General features: G+C 44.8%; 1 protein-coding gene across 1 annotated transcript in view; it reads left to right on the top strand.

The window, feature by feature from the left end:
• dnah9l (dynein, axonemal, heavy polypeptide 9 like) overlaps positions 1–14463 on the top strand; it is a gene marked incomplete at both ends in the record, with an annotated part of 69819 nt that extends 55356 nt beyond the window's left edge. The window contains 24 exons of the mRNA XM_083659252.1: positions 1132–1266; positions 1440–1610; positions 1820–1952; positions 2750–2852; positions 3217–3339; positions 3737–3941; positions 4739–4903; positions 4999–5139; positions 5516–5686; positions 5779–5901; positions 6091–6284; positions 7540–7688; positions 8147–8274; positions 8811–8948; positions 9464–9553; positions 9679–9870; positions 10036–10155; positions 12311–12370; positions 12536–12718; positions 13024–13206; positions 13297–13412; positions 13616–13728; positions 13901–14041; positions 14216–14463. Coding sequence (XP_083515378.1) covers positions 1132–1266; positions 1440–1610; positions 1820–1952; positions 2750–2852; positions 3217–3339; positions 3737–3941; positions 4739–4903; positions 4999–5139; positions 5516–5686; positions 5779–5901; positions 6091–6284; positions 7540–7688; positions 8147–8274; positions 8811–8948; positions 9464–9553; positions 9679–9870; positions 10036–10155; positions 12311–12370; positions 12536–12718; positions 13024–13206; positions 13297–13412; positions 13616–13728; positions 13901–14041; positions 14216–14463 — 3525 coding nt within the window. The remainder of the gene's footprint in view (positions 1–1131; positions 1267–1439; positions 1611–1819; positions 1953–2749; positions 2853–3216; positions 3340–3736; positions 3942–4738; positions 4904–4998; positions 5140–5515; positions 5687–5778; positions 5902–6090; positions 6285–7539; positions 7689–8146; positions 8275–8810; positions 8949–9463; positions 9554–9678; positions 9871–10035; positions 10156–12310; positions 12371–12535; positions 12719–13023; positions 13207–13296; positions 13413–13615; positions 13729–13900; positions 14042–14215) is intronic.
• Positions 14464–16931: the final 2468 nt, after the last annotated feature.

The following is a 16931-nucleotide window of genomic DNA, read 5'->3' as shown; positions in this document are numbered from 1 at the left end:
AGTACAAAGGTTACATTTGTAAAAACAAAAAACAAAAAACAAAACAGGTAACGTTCTAAACTGGATGTGTAGTATGGCGCCGCCATACTCTGGGTGGGTAATGGCGGCCGATTAGACATAATAATGGTGTAGGGTATGAGCGCCTTGTCTGAAGGAGTCTGTGTTAACGTTATAACGAGGCAAATCACAAGTAATGTAACGTAGCTTATGATTCCAGCAAGCACACTTTACAAAATCAAAGGTGAATTTGAACGCACTGATTCTCCCACGTTACCACTCTGACTGTGACAGCCAGTTTGTTTGGTGGCACTGCTAGCCTAGCAGCTAGCTAGCACCATGGCTAGCACCAGCTACTGTATCAGTTAACGTTAGCTAAGTGAAACACGTAACGGAGATGTGAAAGCCGTGCAGAGAGTTCCCGCCCACAGTCTCCTGCTGGTTGAGTCATTGTGTATATTATTATTACACCTACACATTGTTCAAACTAAAGCTATACTTACGAAAGTTTGTTCAAGTCAGACGCCATATTGCCCGCTGCAGGTGCATTGGAGGTATGGAGGTCTGTCATGCCGCCTCACGGTAGCCGATCTGGGCAGTGAGCACAAAGAACTTTTCCTTCCACGCTCTTTGGTGGGCACTGTACAGACTTCTTCTTCTGTTTGGTTTAACGGCGGTTGGCATCCAAAATGTTGCATTACCGCCTCCTTCTGGATTAATCCTTCCACTGTTTCCCTCCTGTATTACAGTGTTGTGATTAGTCCAGACCAGTTTCTCTCAAAAAACGGATCAACAGTTTTCTTCCCTCCACAGTCTGCTCCCACACGACACATCCCATTATATTGTAGCGAATCAGCATTACACATACAGGAGTGAGCATTGGTAGTGTCTCAACTACAGATAGGAACTGATGTGTGGGAGTGTTATATTGGGGAACACTATGCTGTGGGGATACTTCCGGGGGAGACTGAGCATGCGCGGTCAGTCTCCAGACAGATTGCTTTTCACTAGCGAAACTAGCATTGAAGTTAAACCAATCTTCATTCAGGACTCCATTTGATCAGTGAGCTAAGCCTATTTATGTCATGGCCAAACCCCCCCCCCCTTCTCCTCCTCTCTCTGCCTCTTCCTCAGGAGCTGGACAGCAGCCTGGAGACTCTGACAGCAGCATTTGAGAGAGCCATCTCAGAGAAACTACGCTGTCAGGATGAGGTCAACCGCACCAACAAGACAATAGAGCTAGCCAATCGGCTGGTCAAAGGGCTGGAGGTGGGCAACACAGTGACCATTAGGAAATCAGTTTGATTCATGTTTCGAAAAGGAGATTTCAAGCTACCACACTATGTTTTGTGTACACATACAGTTTGCATTACCAACAGTATTTTGAGAGTAAGGTGGTGTTCCTAATGAACTGTCCACTGTGTCTGCCTATGTATATGTAGAGTGAGAATGTGCGCTGGGCCCACTCGGTGGCCCAGTACCATGAACAGGAGGAAACTCTCTGCGGTGACGTCCTGCTGACTGCAGCCTTCATCTCCTACGCCGGCTCCTTCTCCAAGAAGTACAGGGAGCATCTGGACAACCTCTGGATGCCCTTTCTGCGGAGCCAGAAGGTTAGACGCACCTTAAACACACTTAAAAATGCTCCCCAAATCATTCTAAAACTCCAGAAACACTACAATAAATCCATCCACCCTTCCCTCAGATCCCTATCCAGATGAGAGAGACTGATAAGATGAGCATAATAACCTCTCTCTTTCTGTTCCTCGTGACCTTCATGCACCCATGCCTCTCTCCATCATCTGTTCCACCCCTCCTCTAGGTGGCCATTCCTATGGCCGAGGGCTTGGATCCAGTGTCGATGCTGACTGATGATGCTACGGTGGCCCAGTGGAACAACGAGGGCTTGCCAGGGGACAAAATGTCCACTCAGAACGCGACCATCCTCACCAACTGTGAGTAGAGACTTTACATGTGCTTTGCCACCACAGTGATCTGCCTGTTGTTCCCTCCCTAGCCACAGAACTGCTCTCTGGAAACTCAATCCAGGAACAAGACAGTAATTATTATAAAAAAGATTGGTGATTAATCATAACGAACATTGCTAATCATTTTATGAGACAGAGTTACTAAAATGGGCAAATTTTTTACTTTACTTTTTGAGAGGAAGGATCATTTAAACCTTTATCATATTAAACCTTTATCCACACATTCTCACCTTGGGGCAGTAATGATTATTAAAAGGATTGGCCATTAATCTTGACAAGCGCTTAAATGATTAATCTTTTTACATTATGAGACACAGTCACTAAAATGGGCTACATGCACTACTCCACTACTTCCTGAAATTAGTACAGCTTCTTTATTTCCTGTCATCACTATTGGATGAACTGATTAATGTCAGGTGTGCTGCAGTCACAACAATGATCAGGCACACCTGATTAATCAGTTCATCCAATAGTGTAGGACAGGAAATAAAGAAGCTGTACTAATTTCAGGAAGTAAAGAAGTTGTGCATGTAGTCTATTGGGTATAAGAACAAGGATATTTTTTCTCACCTTCATCCACACTTCCACACCTTGGAGCTGCGTGGTCCACACAGTCCAACACCACCCTCTGCTGTTGGCTACTGAGCAGCTCACCTCTGCTCAAGGGCCATGTGATGTGAACAGTTCAAATCCAGGTTTTGCTACAGTATGATGAAGGCAAATTGTCCCTGTATGGATCACGGGATCTGTGTGTCTCCCCGCAGGTGAGCGCTGGCCTCTCCTCATTGACCCTCAGCTGCAGGGGATCAAGTGGATCAAGAGTCGCTATGGCAACAGCCTCAAGGTGGTCAGTCTCGGGCAGAAAGGGTGAGAGGAATGTTCTCTATCATAGTTATCTCAAAGTAATCCAGCCTTTGGGCCCTGCTCAAAATGCTGCTGTCATTTTCATACTATATGTACTCTATGTAGTATTATGTCATATTACTGTATTACATGACACAATGTTTGCGATGCACTCCTTTAGTCTCCACCTGTAAATACTCCGGTTGCTACTATGAATCCAGCTTTATGTACATGTCATGTACAGTAGTGAAAGTTGTGTGGTAGCAGGCAGCAGCTCCTCCTCACTCACTGACTAGATCATCATCATCACATTACTTTGCCTAACACTATAGTTCAATTCCATCTTTGATGTCTTGTCATTTACTAATGTTGCATTTTGCCACTTCAGATATGTCGATGTGATAGAGCAGGCGGTGGTGACAGGGGACACTGTCCTCATAGAGAACCTAGAGGAGACCATTGACCCTGTTATAGACCCTCTGCTGGGACGACACACCATCAAGAAGGGCAGGTAACACACATGCACGCACACACGCACCCGCGCACACACACACACACACACACACACACACACACACACACACACACATGCACACGCACACGCACACGCACACACACACACACACACACACACACACACACACACGACCCCCATTTCATATGATTTTGTCCCACGGTCCCCCATATGATAATAAGATTGATGCTTTTAGATGTTTCATTGCAGAAAGTGTTACTTATGAATGGATTTATAGCTCAAATAAATTACCCCATTTTTGGCTGGGCACCCCCTGGAACACCCTCAAGGACCCCTGGGGGTCCCCGGACCCCCATTTGAGAACCACTGCTCTAGTTCTTTTGCCCTTTTCTCACACTCTACCCTTGCACCTCTCTGTTTCCCTCTCCCACAGCTGTATAAAGGTTGGGGATAAGGAGTGCTTCTTCCACCCAGGCTTTAGACTGATCCTTCACACTAAACTGGCCAATCCTCACTATAAGCCAGAGATCCAAGCGCAGACCACCCTCATCAATTTCACCGTGACCAGGGATGGCCTGGAGGACCAGCTCCTGGCCCAGGTGGTGAACCAGGAGAGACCCGACCTCGAGCACCTCAAGGTGCGGGCACATGAGCTGACTCGCTCCCCTCTCCCCGATGGTTCTCTCTGATTTTCTTACATTCTCTTGCATCCTACTCTGCTTGCACTCAGGTGTACCATGGCTTATCTATTTTCTCTACTATTTGATAGAAAATGGTGGCTACTGGCTAGAAGTAATTTCTGATTGGACAACATAACCTTCCCTTTTTAGGCCTTAGTTTTTGTTCTATCTGGCCTCGTTTACGTACTTTATTATGCCTGTACAGTAATTGTAAACATAAAAAAAACAAACAAGCTAAACTATTCTTTTTATAATTCATAATTCATTTTGTCCCATCACTGCTGAATCACTATAAGGGAAATCCTGCTATGTACATTACAGCCCAAACACACCAGACGCCTATCCTACGCTGAAGCAACGCCTCGTGGAGGCAGTTTCATTTCGGCGTCCTTGTTAACAGGGGAGACCGATCACACCAGCTGCAGCGCGTTGCCTCGCCTCACCTCGCTGAAGCAACGCTGCACCCGTGCTGCAGCGATAGTCTCGGCGTCTGGTCTATTTTTCACGCGTGCAGCACGCAGTACGCGAGCAGCCAAGCATGAAGTCAATGCAAGTTGTCAGCGGGGGCAGGGCAGCACGGGCATGGAGCAAAACAAGAGTGCTTCTGGTGTGAATGGCAAGGCTCCTGCTCAACGCTGCTCGATGCTTCCGTGACGCGTTGCTTCTGAGATGCTTTTGGTGTGCACCAAGCGTTACGTACAACGTACAACTGCTGATGCCTGTAACATTGACATGTTTGTGTGAATGGCCTACAGAGTGACTTGACCAAACAGCAGAACCTGTTTAAGATTGAGCTGAAGCTTCTAGAGGACGAGCTGCTGACCAGGCTGTCTGCCGCAGAGAGCAACTTCCTGGGAGACAACGTCCTCGTGGAGAAGCTCGAGACCACCAAGCACACCGCCGCTGAGATCGAGATGAAGGTGACGGGATGTGGGGCGCAGGTGTCTTTCTCTATTCTCCTCCACCTCTCTTCCTCTCTCTTCACCCTCCTCTCTTCTCCCTCCCTCGCTCCTAGGTCATGGAGGCCAAGGTGAACGAGGTGAAGATCAACGAGGCTAGAGAGCACTATCGTCCCGTGGCTGTCAGAGCCTCTCTGCTCTACTTCATCATGAACGATCTGAACAAGATCAACCCCATGTACCAGTTCAGCCTGAAGGTAACGAGAAGGTCCAGAACTCACTTTGTAAGCCGTAACTGACGGACGACTGGCCTAATGTATTAGTAGGAGACAGAAGCACTCACTACTGACTCTGCGTTATAACTTTATAACATAAAATAATCCCTTCAAGAATCAAAATGTTCAAAGCACAAGACGACACACTAATATCTGTTCGATAGAAAACAGTGCCGATAAAGAATTCAACGTCCAAAATTAGTTTCCACCTCTATATATTTCAAATAAATCCGTTATAAATCCAAAGTCAATGGATGACTTTATTATAGAAGATGCAGCGTTTGTGCCATCATCATGGTAAGCCACCTACAAGTGGGACAGTTCCCCCAAAGCCCTCCCTCCTCCTTGTCATTCTCAGGCCTTCAACGTGGTGTTCCACAAGGCGGTGGAGGTGGCAGAGGCCTGTGACGATGTGAAGAGCAGAGTGAACACGCTCATAGACGGCATCACCTACTCCACCTTCAACTACATCAGCAGGGGGCTGTTCGAGAGAGACAAGCTCACCTTTACCGCACAGCTAGCCTTCCAGGTGTGTGTGTGTGTGTGTGTGTGTGTGTGTGTCTGTGTGTGTGTGTGTGACTGTGTGTGTGTTGTCCCTAACTGTGTGCGCTCTTCCTCCAGTTACTGCTGATGAGTAAGGAGATAGATGTGAGAGAGCTAGACTTCCTGCTGCGGTTTAACATTGACCACCATTACATCAGCCCCCTAGAGTTTCTGTCCAACTCAGTATGGAGTGCCATCAAGGTACACACACGCACACACACACACACACATACACACACACACACACACACACACACACACACACACACACACACACACACACACACACACACACACACACACACACACACACACACACACAGCTTACATATATCTATAAAACTATCATGACATGGACTGCTCGGTGTCATGTTCCTTGTCTTCCACCAGGTGATGAGTTTCACCGATGAGTTCCGCGGCCTGGACCGGGACATCGAAGGCTCCCCGAAGCGCTGGAAGAAGATGGTGGAGTCGGAGTGTCCGGAGAAGGAGAGGTTCCCCATGGAGTGGAAAGGGAAAAGCTCCTTGCAGAAGCTCATCATGACGCGAGCGCTGAGACCGGACCGCATGACCTACGCCGTCAGGTGACCAGGGTTCTTCTCACGTCTTCATCTTAGTCTTTTTGTCTTTTTATGCAGCTGTGCTTTCTGTCGTCGTCTTTAATCCCAATGTGAATGCCTCTTACATTCACGCCAGCTTGGAGCTTGGGGACATTAGGCGCTAGGCCAGCTACACGCTTTTCCTGCCACCTCCGTTATCCCTCATTCAGAGTCTGGCTAGTGAGGAGCATTTCTCACCAGCAGAAAATAGCAAGTGCTCGAGTGCTTGGTATGCATGGTTGAGTAGAACATAGAACATAAAACAAATCGAGTAAATGTGCACAATACACATGCATGTCCAATCTCAACACCAGCTACAGTATAGTCAGTGTCTCATTGGCGCTAATCCGCTGCGTATGTATGTCCTCACAGTCTCCAGCAGGATTTTTTTTTCTTTTTTTATTTACCAAGGTATGTTTTCACATACTAGGTATTTGTCTTGGTGTGGTTGGTGCTCATTAACATTGATAAGAACAAAATATACACAACATGAACAAATAAAATATAAAGGATCTAAAGAGATTATAAAATATTATAAAGGGATTTAGATTTGAACAGATATAGATGGTATTAACAAATATAAACAGTATTAACAGAGTATAAACAGACTTGTAAAAATATTGCGTGAGTGGAAACATACCAAACCTATAAAATATTATAAAAGGCTACAGATAGTAACATATATAGATAGTATTAACAGATATAAACAGTATAAACAGAGTATAAACAGGCTTGCCAGCTAGGTGAGGTAGCTTAAGGTTGCTGTTTACAGATTATGTACAGGGTCAGGGTGCATCAGAGGTAGCAGCAGTAAGTGAGCTTGGTGTTGACATGGTTTGCAGCACTGCAGATAAGTGACAGTCAGAGTAATAACATGTGTACAGTGATAAGGTGCATGATATAGCAGCAGTAGTAACATAATATGTACAGTGGAAAGGTGCCCAATAGCAGCAGCAGAGTAATGAGCTTTAGTATTGCACATGGGGTCACAGGTATTGACAGAGAAGCATGTTGTGCATTTAGCAGGATTTGAGGGACAGTGAGGTATCAGACCGTGTGTGTGTGTGTGTGTGTGTGTGTGTGTGTGTGTGTGTGTGTGTGTGTGTGTGTGTGTGCGTGTGTGTGTCTGTGACATACATACTGTACAAACATACATACATAAACATACACAGCCCAGCTAAGCAGTTTCTCTGTCCCAAACATTTTATAAACCCCTCTGTCTCTCCTCTGTCTCTCATAGGAACTTTGTGGAGGAGAAGCTTGGGGTGCAGTACACAGAGGGGCGCAAGACAGAGTTTGCCAAGTCGTTCAGAGAGAGCGGTCCAGCCTCCCCGATGTTCTTCATCCTCTCCCCTGGAGTCGACCCACTTAAAGATGTGGAGTCACTGGGTAATAAACACATACAAAAAAAACAGAAAAAAAACACATATTTGTACATTCATCACTGATGCAAACATAAACATATTAAGCACAAGTATAATTATGAGTCCAGAAACACAGTGGAAGCACAAGCACTTATAGAGTCACTTCATGTTTGAGCACTCCATCCTCATGTTCCTATCGTTTACATTTTTACATTTATATATTTAGGCCTTAAGCTGATGCTCTCATCCAGAGTGACTTATGATGAGTACAACAATAGAATAAGTCAAAATTAAGCAATCAATGTAATGAATGTGATGGTGGGTGCCATATTTGTGGAATAATCCTAATTGCTTTTTCTCTATCCTGTCTGCTTAGTGTAGATATGGATATTTGTGCTGTAAAAAAAAAAGTGAAATAGACAGGAGTTTTCAGTCTAGGAAGATGTAAAGCAACTCTGCTGTTCTTACTGTTCTTGACCCCAGGAAGGAAGCTGGGCTTCACTATCGACCTTGGGAAGCTCCACAACGTGTCGCTGGGCCAGGGCCAGGAGGCTGTGGCTGAGGTGGCCATGGAGCAAGCTGCCAAAGAGGGCCACTGGGTCATACTGCAGGTCTGGATGTGTGACAGGATGCCAGTGCAGATTCACAGTTACAGTAATGATACTCATTTATTCACACATGATAAATGTCACAGGTAAGCAGACGGGTCCAGTCAAGAGATACGTAGACGTGTGGTGGGCCGTAGACAGTAGGGTTTACATCAGTACACCAGTGGCAACTGATGCCAGTTTGTATACGTTTCTGTATGAGGGATATTATAAAAATAAGTTTGTATTTATTTATTTATTTATTTATTTATTTATTTATTTATTTATTTATTTATTTATTTATTTATGTATTTATGTATTTATGTATTTATTTATTTATTTATTTATTTATTTATTTATATGTTTTCTATTTATATTTTTATGTATTTATTTTTATTTCTTTCAATGTAAGCCTTTTTGGGGTTCTGGCTCCTCTGACACCAATTTTTTTTTACTGTCCTATTTCATACTATGTCACTTTCCAAGCCTTTTTGTATGTGCTGGATTGGATCTTACTTGTGTGTTGTAACCATCATGTGCGTGCGTTCCCTTTGCTGTAGAACATCCACCTGGTGGGCCGGTGGCTGGGCTCCCTAGAGAAGCTCCTGGAGCGCTGCTGTGAAGGCAGTCACCCCGACTACAGAGTGTTCATGAGCGCAGAGCCTGCCCTAACACAGCAGGAGCATATTATCCCACAGGTACACGCACACTATAGAGAGGCAAAGTGACCACCTACATGTACTTCCTGCTCCAGCACTGTACCAGAGATTTTCATCCGCCATTTATTTTCCCATAGACGTTTCATAAAATGCTTATAAAAATAGTTTTACCTCGTCAAACCAAACGGTTCAGCTATATTTACAATCTGGAGAGACCATAGAACATTTCACTCAGACCAAAACATAAAAACAACTACATTGAAAACATATTTTCTTTAAATCCGCAATTGTGTTACGTTTTGGTCCGAGGGAAATGTTATGTGGTCTCTCCTGTTTCTAAATATAGTTGAACTGTTTGACTTGACCAAGTAAAACTATTTTTATAAGCATTTTACGAAATGTCTATGGGAAAATAAATGGCGGATGAAAATCTCTGGTACAGTGCTGAAACAGGAAGTAGGCGGTCACTTTGCCTCTCTAAAACCTGTACTAACAATACAGTACACATAATGTACACAATGATAATGTGTCTCTTGAATATGTGTTTAATGCAGGGTATTCTAGAAAATGCTATCAAAATCACCAATGAGCCTCCTACAGGAATGCACGCCAACCTGCATGCTGCTCTGGATAACTTTGACCAGGTGAGGGTCTACTTCTGTGTGTGCTTGGGCTTATTGGTGTTGTTATTATTGTGATTATTATCAGTTGTTGTATTATAATTATCACATCCCCCGCCCCCACCCCCCCCCCACCCCTCTCTCTCTAGGACATCCTGGACCAGTGTAGTCGTGAGCAGGAGTTTAAGACCATCCTCTTCTCTCTCTGTTACTTCCACGCCTGTGTGGCAGAGAGGAGGAAGTTTGGGCCTCAGGGTTGGAACAGGAAGTACCCCTTCAACACAGGGGACCTGACCATATCGGTGAATGTGCTCTACAATTACCTGGAGGCGAACGCGCAGGTGGGACAAGCAAGGGCTTGGTGTTTGTTGTTGGTTGGGTGGGTGCATGCGCGCGTGGTTGGGTGAATCCAGCATGTGTAGCTGTGGGTGCGTATTAGTATTCGGGTCAGTGAGTGGGTGTGCCACAGCATGATGATGATGATGATGGTGATTTTGATGATGAAGGTGCCATGGGAGGACCTGAGGTATCTGTTTGGGGAGATCATGTATGGAGGACACATCACTGACGACTGGGACAGAAGGCTCTGCAGAACATACCTCGAAGAATACATGCAGCCCAACCAGGTAGGTGTGTGTGTGTGTGTGTGTGTGTGTGTGTGTGTGTGCAGAGATGGGCGAAAATACATCATAAAGTATTTTGATACAAATTACAAATACTTGCTCAAAAAATGTATCACAATACAAATACAAAATACCTGTCTGAAAATGTATTTGAGATACAAATACGTATTTTGTATTTTGAAAATACATGAAAATACATTTTATAAAAACTTATAAAGAGCTGCAACGATTAGTCAATTCATAGATGAATTGCCAAATATTAAATTAATTGCCTATTTTGATGATCTATTAATCATTTAGAGACATTTCTTTAAGGAAAATGTCCTAATTCTCTGATTTCAGCTATTCAAAAGTGAAATTTTCTGGTTTCCTTAGACAGTAAATCCTCTCTTTAGTCCTCTGTCACAGTATGTGTACTCCCTAACACACTGCAGTTCTTCCATTTTAGTTTTAGTTTTTTTTCAGTAGTAGTGAGAGGAACGATGAGAAACTGCATCTCAAACAAAAAAGGCCTTCCATGAAATTGGACTCTTGTTCAAATCCTTACATCCTTAAAATGACTTCCCCTCCTTCTGCTTCATAAACAAAATCCAAAACAACCTGGCTATCTAGAACATAATTACTAAAGAACAATCACTCACTGAATACAACTTTCCACTATCAGCAGTGGTAACACCATTCTAGTGTCAAAATCTGCACAACCATCATTATGCACAGTGAAGCTCAGACATCCTTGTAGCAACAGAAAGACATTTTTGATTTTCATTAGGGTACTTTGGTGTTCAGTTATAGTTTTTCAGTATAACTAATTTCTCCATCTATTCAAATCAGGTTTATGACAGTTACCGTAGTTGTTTTTCAGTACAACTAATTTCTCCTATTCAAATCACGTTTCAGTTTAGTTCAGTTAGGTTTTTTTTCAGTACAACTTATTTCTCAATCTATTCATATCAGGTTTTAGTATAGTTCAGTTAGTTGTTTTTTTTCCAGTACAACTTATTTCTTCAGCTATTCACATCAGGTTTCAGTTTAGTTCAGTTAGTTAGTTTTTCAGTACAACTTATTTCTCAATCTATTCTGAATCATATCAGCTTTCAGTTTAGTTCAGTTAGTTGTTTTTCAGTACAACTTATTTCTCTATCTATTCTGAATCATATCAGGTTTCAGTTTAGTTCAGTTAGTTGTTTTTTCAACTTATTTCTCCATCTATTCATATCAGGTTTCAGTTTAGTTCACTTAGTTGTTTTTAGTACAACTAATTTCTCCATCTTTTCACATCAGGTTTCAGTTCAGTTAGTTGTTTTTCAATACACCTTATTTCTCCATCTTTTCATATCAGGTTTCAGTTCAGTTTAGTTCACTTAGTTGTTTTTAGTACAACTAATTTCTCCTATTCAAATCAGGTTTCAGTTCAGTCCAGTTAGTTGTTTTTTAGTACAAGTAATTTCTCTGTTTATTCATATCAGGTTTCAGTTTAGTTCACTTAGTTGTTTTTAGTACAACTAATTTCTCCATCTTTTCACATCAGGTTTCAGTTCAGTTAGTTGTTTTTCAATACACCTTATTTCTCCATCTTTTCATATCAGGTTTCAGTTCAGTTTAGTTCACTTAGTTGTTTTTAGTACAACTAATTTCTCCTATTCAAATCAGGTTTCAGTTCAGTCCAGTTAGTTGTTTTTTAGTACAAGTAATTTCTCTGTTTATTCATATCAGGTTTCAGTTTAGTTCACTTAGTTGTTTTTAGTCCAACTAATTTCTCCATCTTTAGTTTAAACCTGTGTCAATGTTTACATGTGTCAATTTGAGAATAAAAAGAAAAATGTATTTTATGTATTTGAAATACACAAAATACAAGATCTGAAAGTATCTTGATACAAATTACATCTCATTTTTCTCTGCCCAGCCAAATACAAATTACAAAATACAAAAAAGTAGTTGAAATACGTATTTCAAATACAAGTATTTCAAATACTGCCCATCTCTGTGTGTGTGTGTGTGTGTGTGTGTGTGTGTGTGTGTGTGTGTGTGTGTGCGTGTGCGCGCGCGCGTGCGTGCGTGAGCGAGAGGAAGAAAGCAAGATGTTTAAACGTTGGGTAATTTAATGTACCTTCAGTTACAGTTTAGTTTGATGACGCAAACTGTTCTCCTTTTCACCTAGTTTGACAGGAAACTTGCTCTGGGTCCCGGATTCGTCGTCCCCTCCAACCTGGACTACGAGGTAGCTGAAGACAGTGTTTGAGTGAACTGGTCCTTTAAATAGTAATGGCTTGTGTAAATTGTACAGTATTTTATGAATGTTGTATAAATGACAATGAATAAATGAATTGAAGAAAAATAATGGCTGGCATGTGGCATTCAGCATTTCATCTCCCCTTGTTTCCAGGGCTACCATGGTTTCATAGACGAGATGCTGCCCCACGAGAGCCCAGTGCATTATGGGTTACACCCCAACGCCGAAATAGAGTTCTTGACGGTGACGTCAGATAACCTGTTCCACACTCTGCTGGAGCTGCAGTCTCCTGACGCTGTCATGGGGGAGGGGGCTTCACAGACCCTGGAGGAGAAGGTAGCTGCAGGTTTAGGGTGCAATAGCAAACACACAAAGATATTGACAAATTAATTTTCTACAAGCTCCACTGCTGTACTCACAATGAGTGCATTTTTAGACGATTGTGATTCTGAAGAATGTGTTATCTCTCCAGGTGAATGCCCCATCCTATATTCTAACGGATATGCTTATTGCTTTCAAGCTTTTCAATGAATGAATGAATGAATGAATGAATGAAAATAAACCAATGCATGGTAATAGCAGGATGTTAAGTCTTCTAACTGTCCTGTTTCGTTTGACGCGTGTCCTCACTCCGCCCTCAGGTGAAAAGCATTTTAGACGAGGTGCTGGAGAAGCTACCGGAAGAGTACAACATGTCCGACATCACCTCCAAGACGGCCGAGCGCTCCCCCTACATCCTGGTCTGCTTCCAGGAGTGTGAGCGCATGAACACACTCGTCTACGAGATGCGCCGCTCACTCAAGGAGCTCGACCTGGGACTCAAGGTCTTGTTTGTTGACAGTAATTACACCAGTGTCTCGAATTAAACCAGTAATGATTCATTGATGTGATATTTGATTTGTTTTCTTCCAAAGGGTGAGCTGGCCATTTCCTCTGAGATGGAGCAGCTGCAGACGGCCTTGTTCTTTGACAATGTCCCCGATACCTGGACCAAACTGGCCTACCCCTCCACCTACAGCCTGGCTATATGGTGTGTGCATGTGTGTGCGTGTGCATGTACGTACGTGTGTGTCTGTGTACTAGGTACAGTAGTATGTTATTATGCATTGTATAGAACAATGTATTAAGCTAGATACACTTACTATGTTTATATATATTGTGTGATGTACTGTAGAACCTGTGTGACATCCTAACAATTTTCTTCTCCTATGCTGCTCTCTCTGTGTGTGTCAGGTACAATGATGTGTTGCTGCGTTGTCGAGAGCTAGACAGTTGGACTCAGGACCTGTCTCTGCCTAGTGTCGTCTGGCTGTCTGGACTGTTCAACCCACAGTCCTTCCTCACTGGTAACACACACACACACACACACAAATACACATTATTAGTGTATGCATACATACATACAGAGAGAGAGGGGGGGCCTAGTTGTCTAAAGAGGTTTCCTCACAGTTCTCTGTCTCTAGCTCCACATCCCCTCTCGCCTCATCCTTGGTCTTTGGTCGTGTTCTTGCTCTCCAGCGGTGATGCAGTCTCTGGCCCGTAAGAACGAGTGGCCCCTGGATAAAGTCAACCTGACTGTGGACGTGACCAAGAAGTTTAAGGAAGAGTTCAACCAGCCTGCCAGGGAGGGAGCATACGTGTACGGACTTTATATGGAAGGTAGACAGACATTTCACTCGCAGTCTCAGGAGAATTTCTCCTACCACATGGCCCCCGTAAATGAAATCAATTCAAGTCAAACCAATCAGACATGTTGAAGTTCCCCGCCCTCTTCTCTCTAAACAGTGATCATTTTTGCCTCTCCTTCTCCTCCCCACCTGTCTCCTCCCCTAGGTGCGAGGTGGGACACCCAGGCTGGGGTGATCACCGAGGCCCGACTAAAGGAGTTGACCCCGGCCATGCCCGTCATCTCTGTCCGGGCCGTGCCCAGTGACCGCCAGGAGACCAGGAACAGCTATGAGTGTCCGCTCTATAAGACCAAGATCAGAGGACCCACCTACGTGTGGACCTTCAGCCTGAAGACCAGGGAGAGGTCTGCCAAGTGGGTCCTGGCAGGAGTGGCTCTGCTGCTCAGCGTGTGACACAGAGGTCGGGGGGGGGGGGTGGGGGTCAAGGTTCAGCGGTCGGGATCTATTTGATTTTCCTGAGCAAGATATAGGTGTGTAGCAGCCTGCTACCTGGTCTTTGATATGAATGGCACAGCAATGGTTGTTTCCTTACCAAATGTGAAATATGTACATCCACAATTCTGTTATATGTCCATTTTCCTCTGAATTCACCTTACTGCAGTTGTGGCATACCGTTGTTAGTAGGGAATTTTGAAATGGAAAATGTCTAGGAACCCTGTTAATATTGTTAATTGTATGCAATGTTCCATAAACTGTATTTCCACACGTTATCACAAGTTCTTGAGGACTCGCAAGAACAGAATGGAAACAAAGACTGTCTTTTTCTTTTTATTGAAAAATGATAAAATATACAGAGGAAAATGCCAAAAAAATCTCACACTGGATCACAGTTAGAATTGATCAAGTCAAAGCTTCTTGTTTTGAAAAATCAAATCTATAAACTACAAGATATGCTATAAGCAGGAAAAGGGTATCAGGAGGTGCTGCCTCACTACAGCGGCGTTCAAGAGTGTTCTTTTGCAACACCTGTACCTCTTACTCTTCTGCAGCAGTTTGAAACGGCACATTAAAGTACACAGGTGAAGTCACTCTAACAACATGACAAGACCATCTCTTTTTCTTCCTACTTCACAGTACACATATGGGTGTAGTATACATTTGCTTCAATAAAAAAATTAATAGTTTAACAAAAAGATGTGTGTGTATACCCAGCTCTTTTCAACTGGAGTCCCTAATGCACATAGCTCAGATATGTGCTCAAAAGTCAAAATCTCTTGATTTTGGCTTCTGTGTGTGTGTTTTTGTGTGTGTTTGTGTGTTAGTCTGTGTGTTTTCTAGTCACTATCATCAGACCAGCCCAACTCCATCATGTCCATGGCCTTGGTCGCCATGTTGATCTTGGTTCCGTGTCGCACGCTGCAGCTCTTGGAAGAGTTCTGATTGGACGAAGCCCGCACGCTCACCTGCACTCCCGAGTGGCCCGTGACCCCCACCTCCCCTCTGATCTTCTGGCTGACGGCCTCGCTCCGCTGACCCCTGAGCCCTACCTCGCTCCTGACCCCGTGACCTACGACCTTCATTGCCCCCATCTCGCCCATGTTCATATTCATGTCCATGTCTCCCAGGCCCTCCATCTCCCCCATGTCGTCCATGTCTAAGGACAGCATGTCCCCGAAGCCCCCCATACTACCTTGGAGGCCCTTGAACATGGTCTGGATCCTCCCCCCCTCCATTCCTTTGTCCGTCCCTCTCTCCTCCAGCCTCTCCATCTCCCACCCCCCTTCCTTCTCCCGCTCCCTGTCGCCCTCCGCCTCTCCGAACCCGCCCGAGAAGCCTCTTAGGATGGTGGTCACCCTGCTCCTCTGCACCCCGCCGCCTCCTCTCTCCCTGTCCCCCTCACTGCCCCACGACCTCTCTTCCCTCTCCACCACTCCCCCCGGGAAGCTGCGGAGCGTCACCTGCACCCTGCCACCGCCCTCCATGCTCCCGGAGCCTTCGTCTCGCTCCCTCGACCCCAAGCCTCCTTTCTCCTCCAGGGTGCCTTCGTCTTCCTCCTCCTCTTCTCCAAACCCGCCCTGGAACCCTCGGAGCATGGCGTGCAGCCTGCCGCCGTCCAACGAGCCCACGCCCCTGTCCATCCCTCCCCCGGCGGTCCCCCGCTCACTGTCTCCGTTGCTGAGGGTGCGGAGGAGGCTGCTGACCCCGGCGCTGCTGACCCCGGCGCTGTTGGACTCCTGCGAGTGCGAGCGGAAGAAAGAGCCCGAGGAGCCGATGGACATCGGTGTGAAGAACTGAGCGGGTCGGAGAGAGGCGGGGTGGAGCATCAGGCACAGATGAGAAGAAGATCAAGAAGGAAAGGGGAATTAGAGGTAGATCAACAAACCAAGCCAATATTCTTGTGATTAATCTTCTTTATTATATAATTTTAAATTGGCTAAGTGGGCTCTGTGGTGGTGTCAGTCACGATATTTTTCTTGAACATACAATTTGATTCTTCTTCGCGGTGACGTCACACATCAAAAGGTTGACAGTCAGTCAGTTCTTCTACTCACCGGTGAGATGTTGGAGCGCTCCATGAGGAGGGAGGTGGGGCTGGGAGTCATGCTGGACCTCTCCATCAGCCTCTCCTCCCACAGGCGCAGCCTCCTCTCCCGCTCCTCCAGCTCCTTCTCCTTGGAGTAGAGCTCCCTCTCTAGCTTCCGCAGGCGCTCCAGAGTCGACTCAATCTCACACCTGTTCACGCATGCACACACACACACACACACACACACACACACACACACACACACACGTAGGTACGCCTATTATCTCTTGCACAATATACAGTACAAAACTTCACATCTGTAGCTGAGGATTGAGGCCCTGGCCTCAATAGATGTGCAATAGATGTGTTTAATAGAGCTGTATATCGGGTCTAGCAG

The sequence above is a fragment of the Poromitra crassiceps genome (genome assembly GCF_964638095.1).
Source record: "Poromitra crassiceps genome assembly, chromosome: 23".
NCBI classification, from domain to species: domain Eukaryota; kingdom Metazoa; phylum Chordata; class Actinopteri; order Beryciformes; family Melamphaidae; genus Poromitra; species Poromitra crassiceps.
This window is presented reverse-complemented; position numbering and strand designations above follow the sequence as displayed.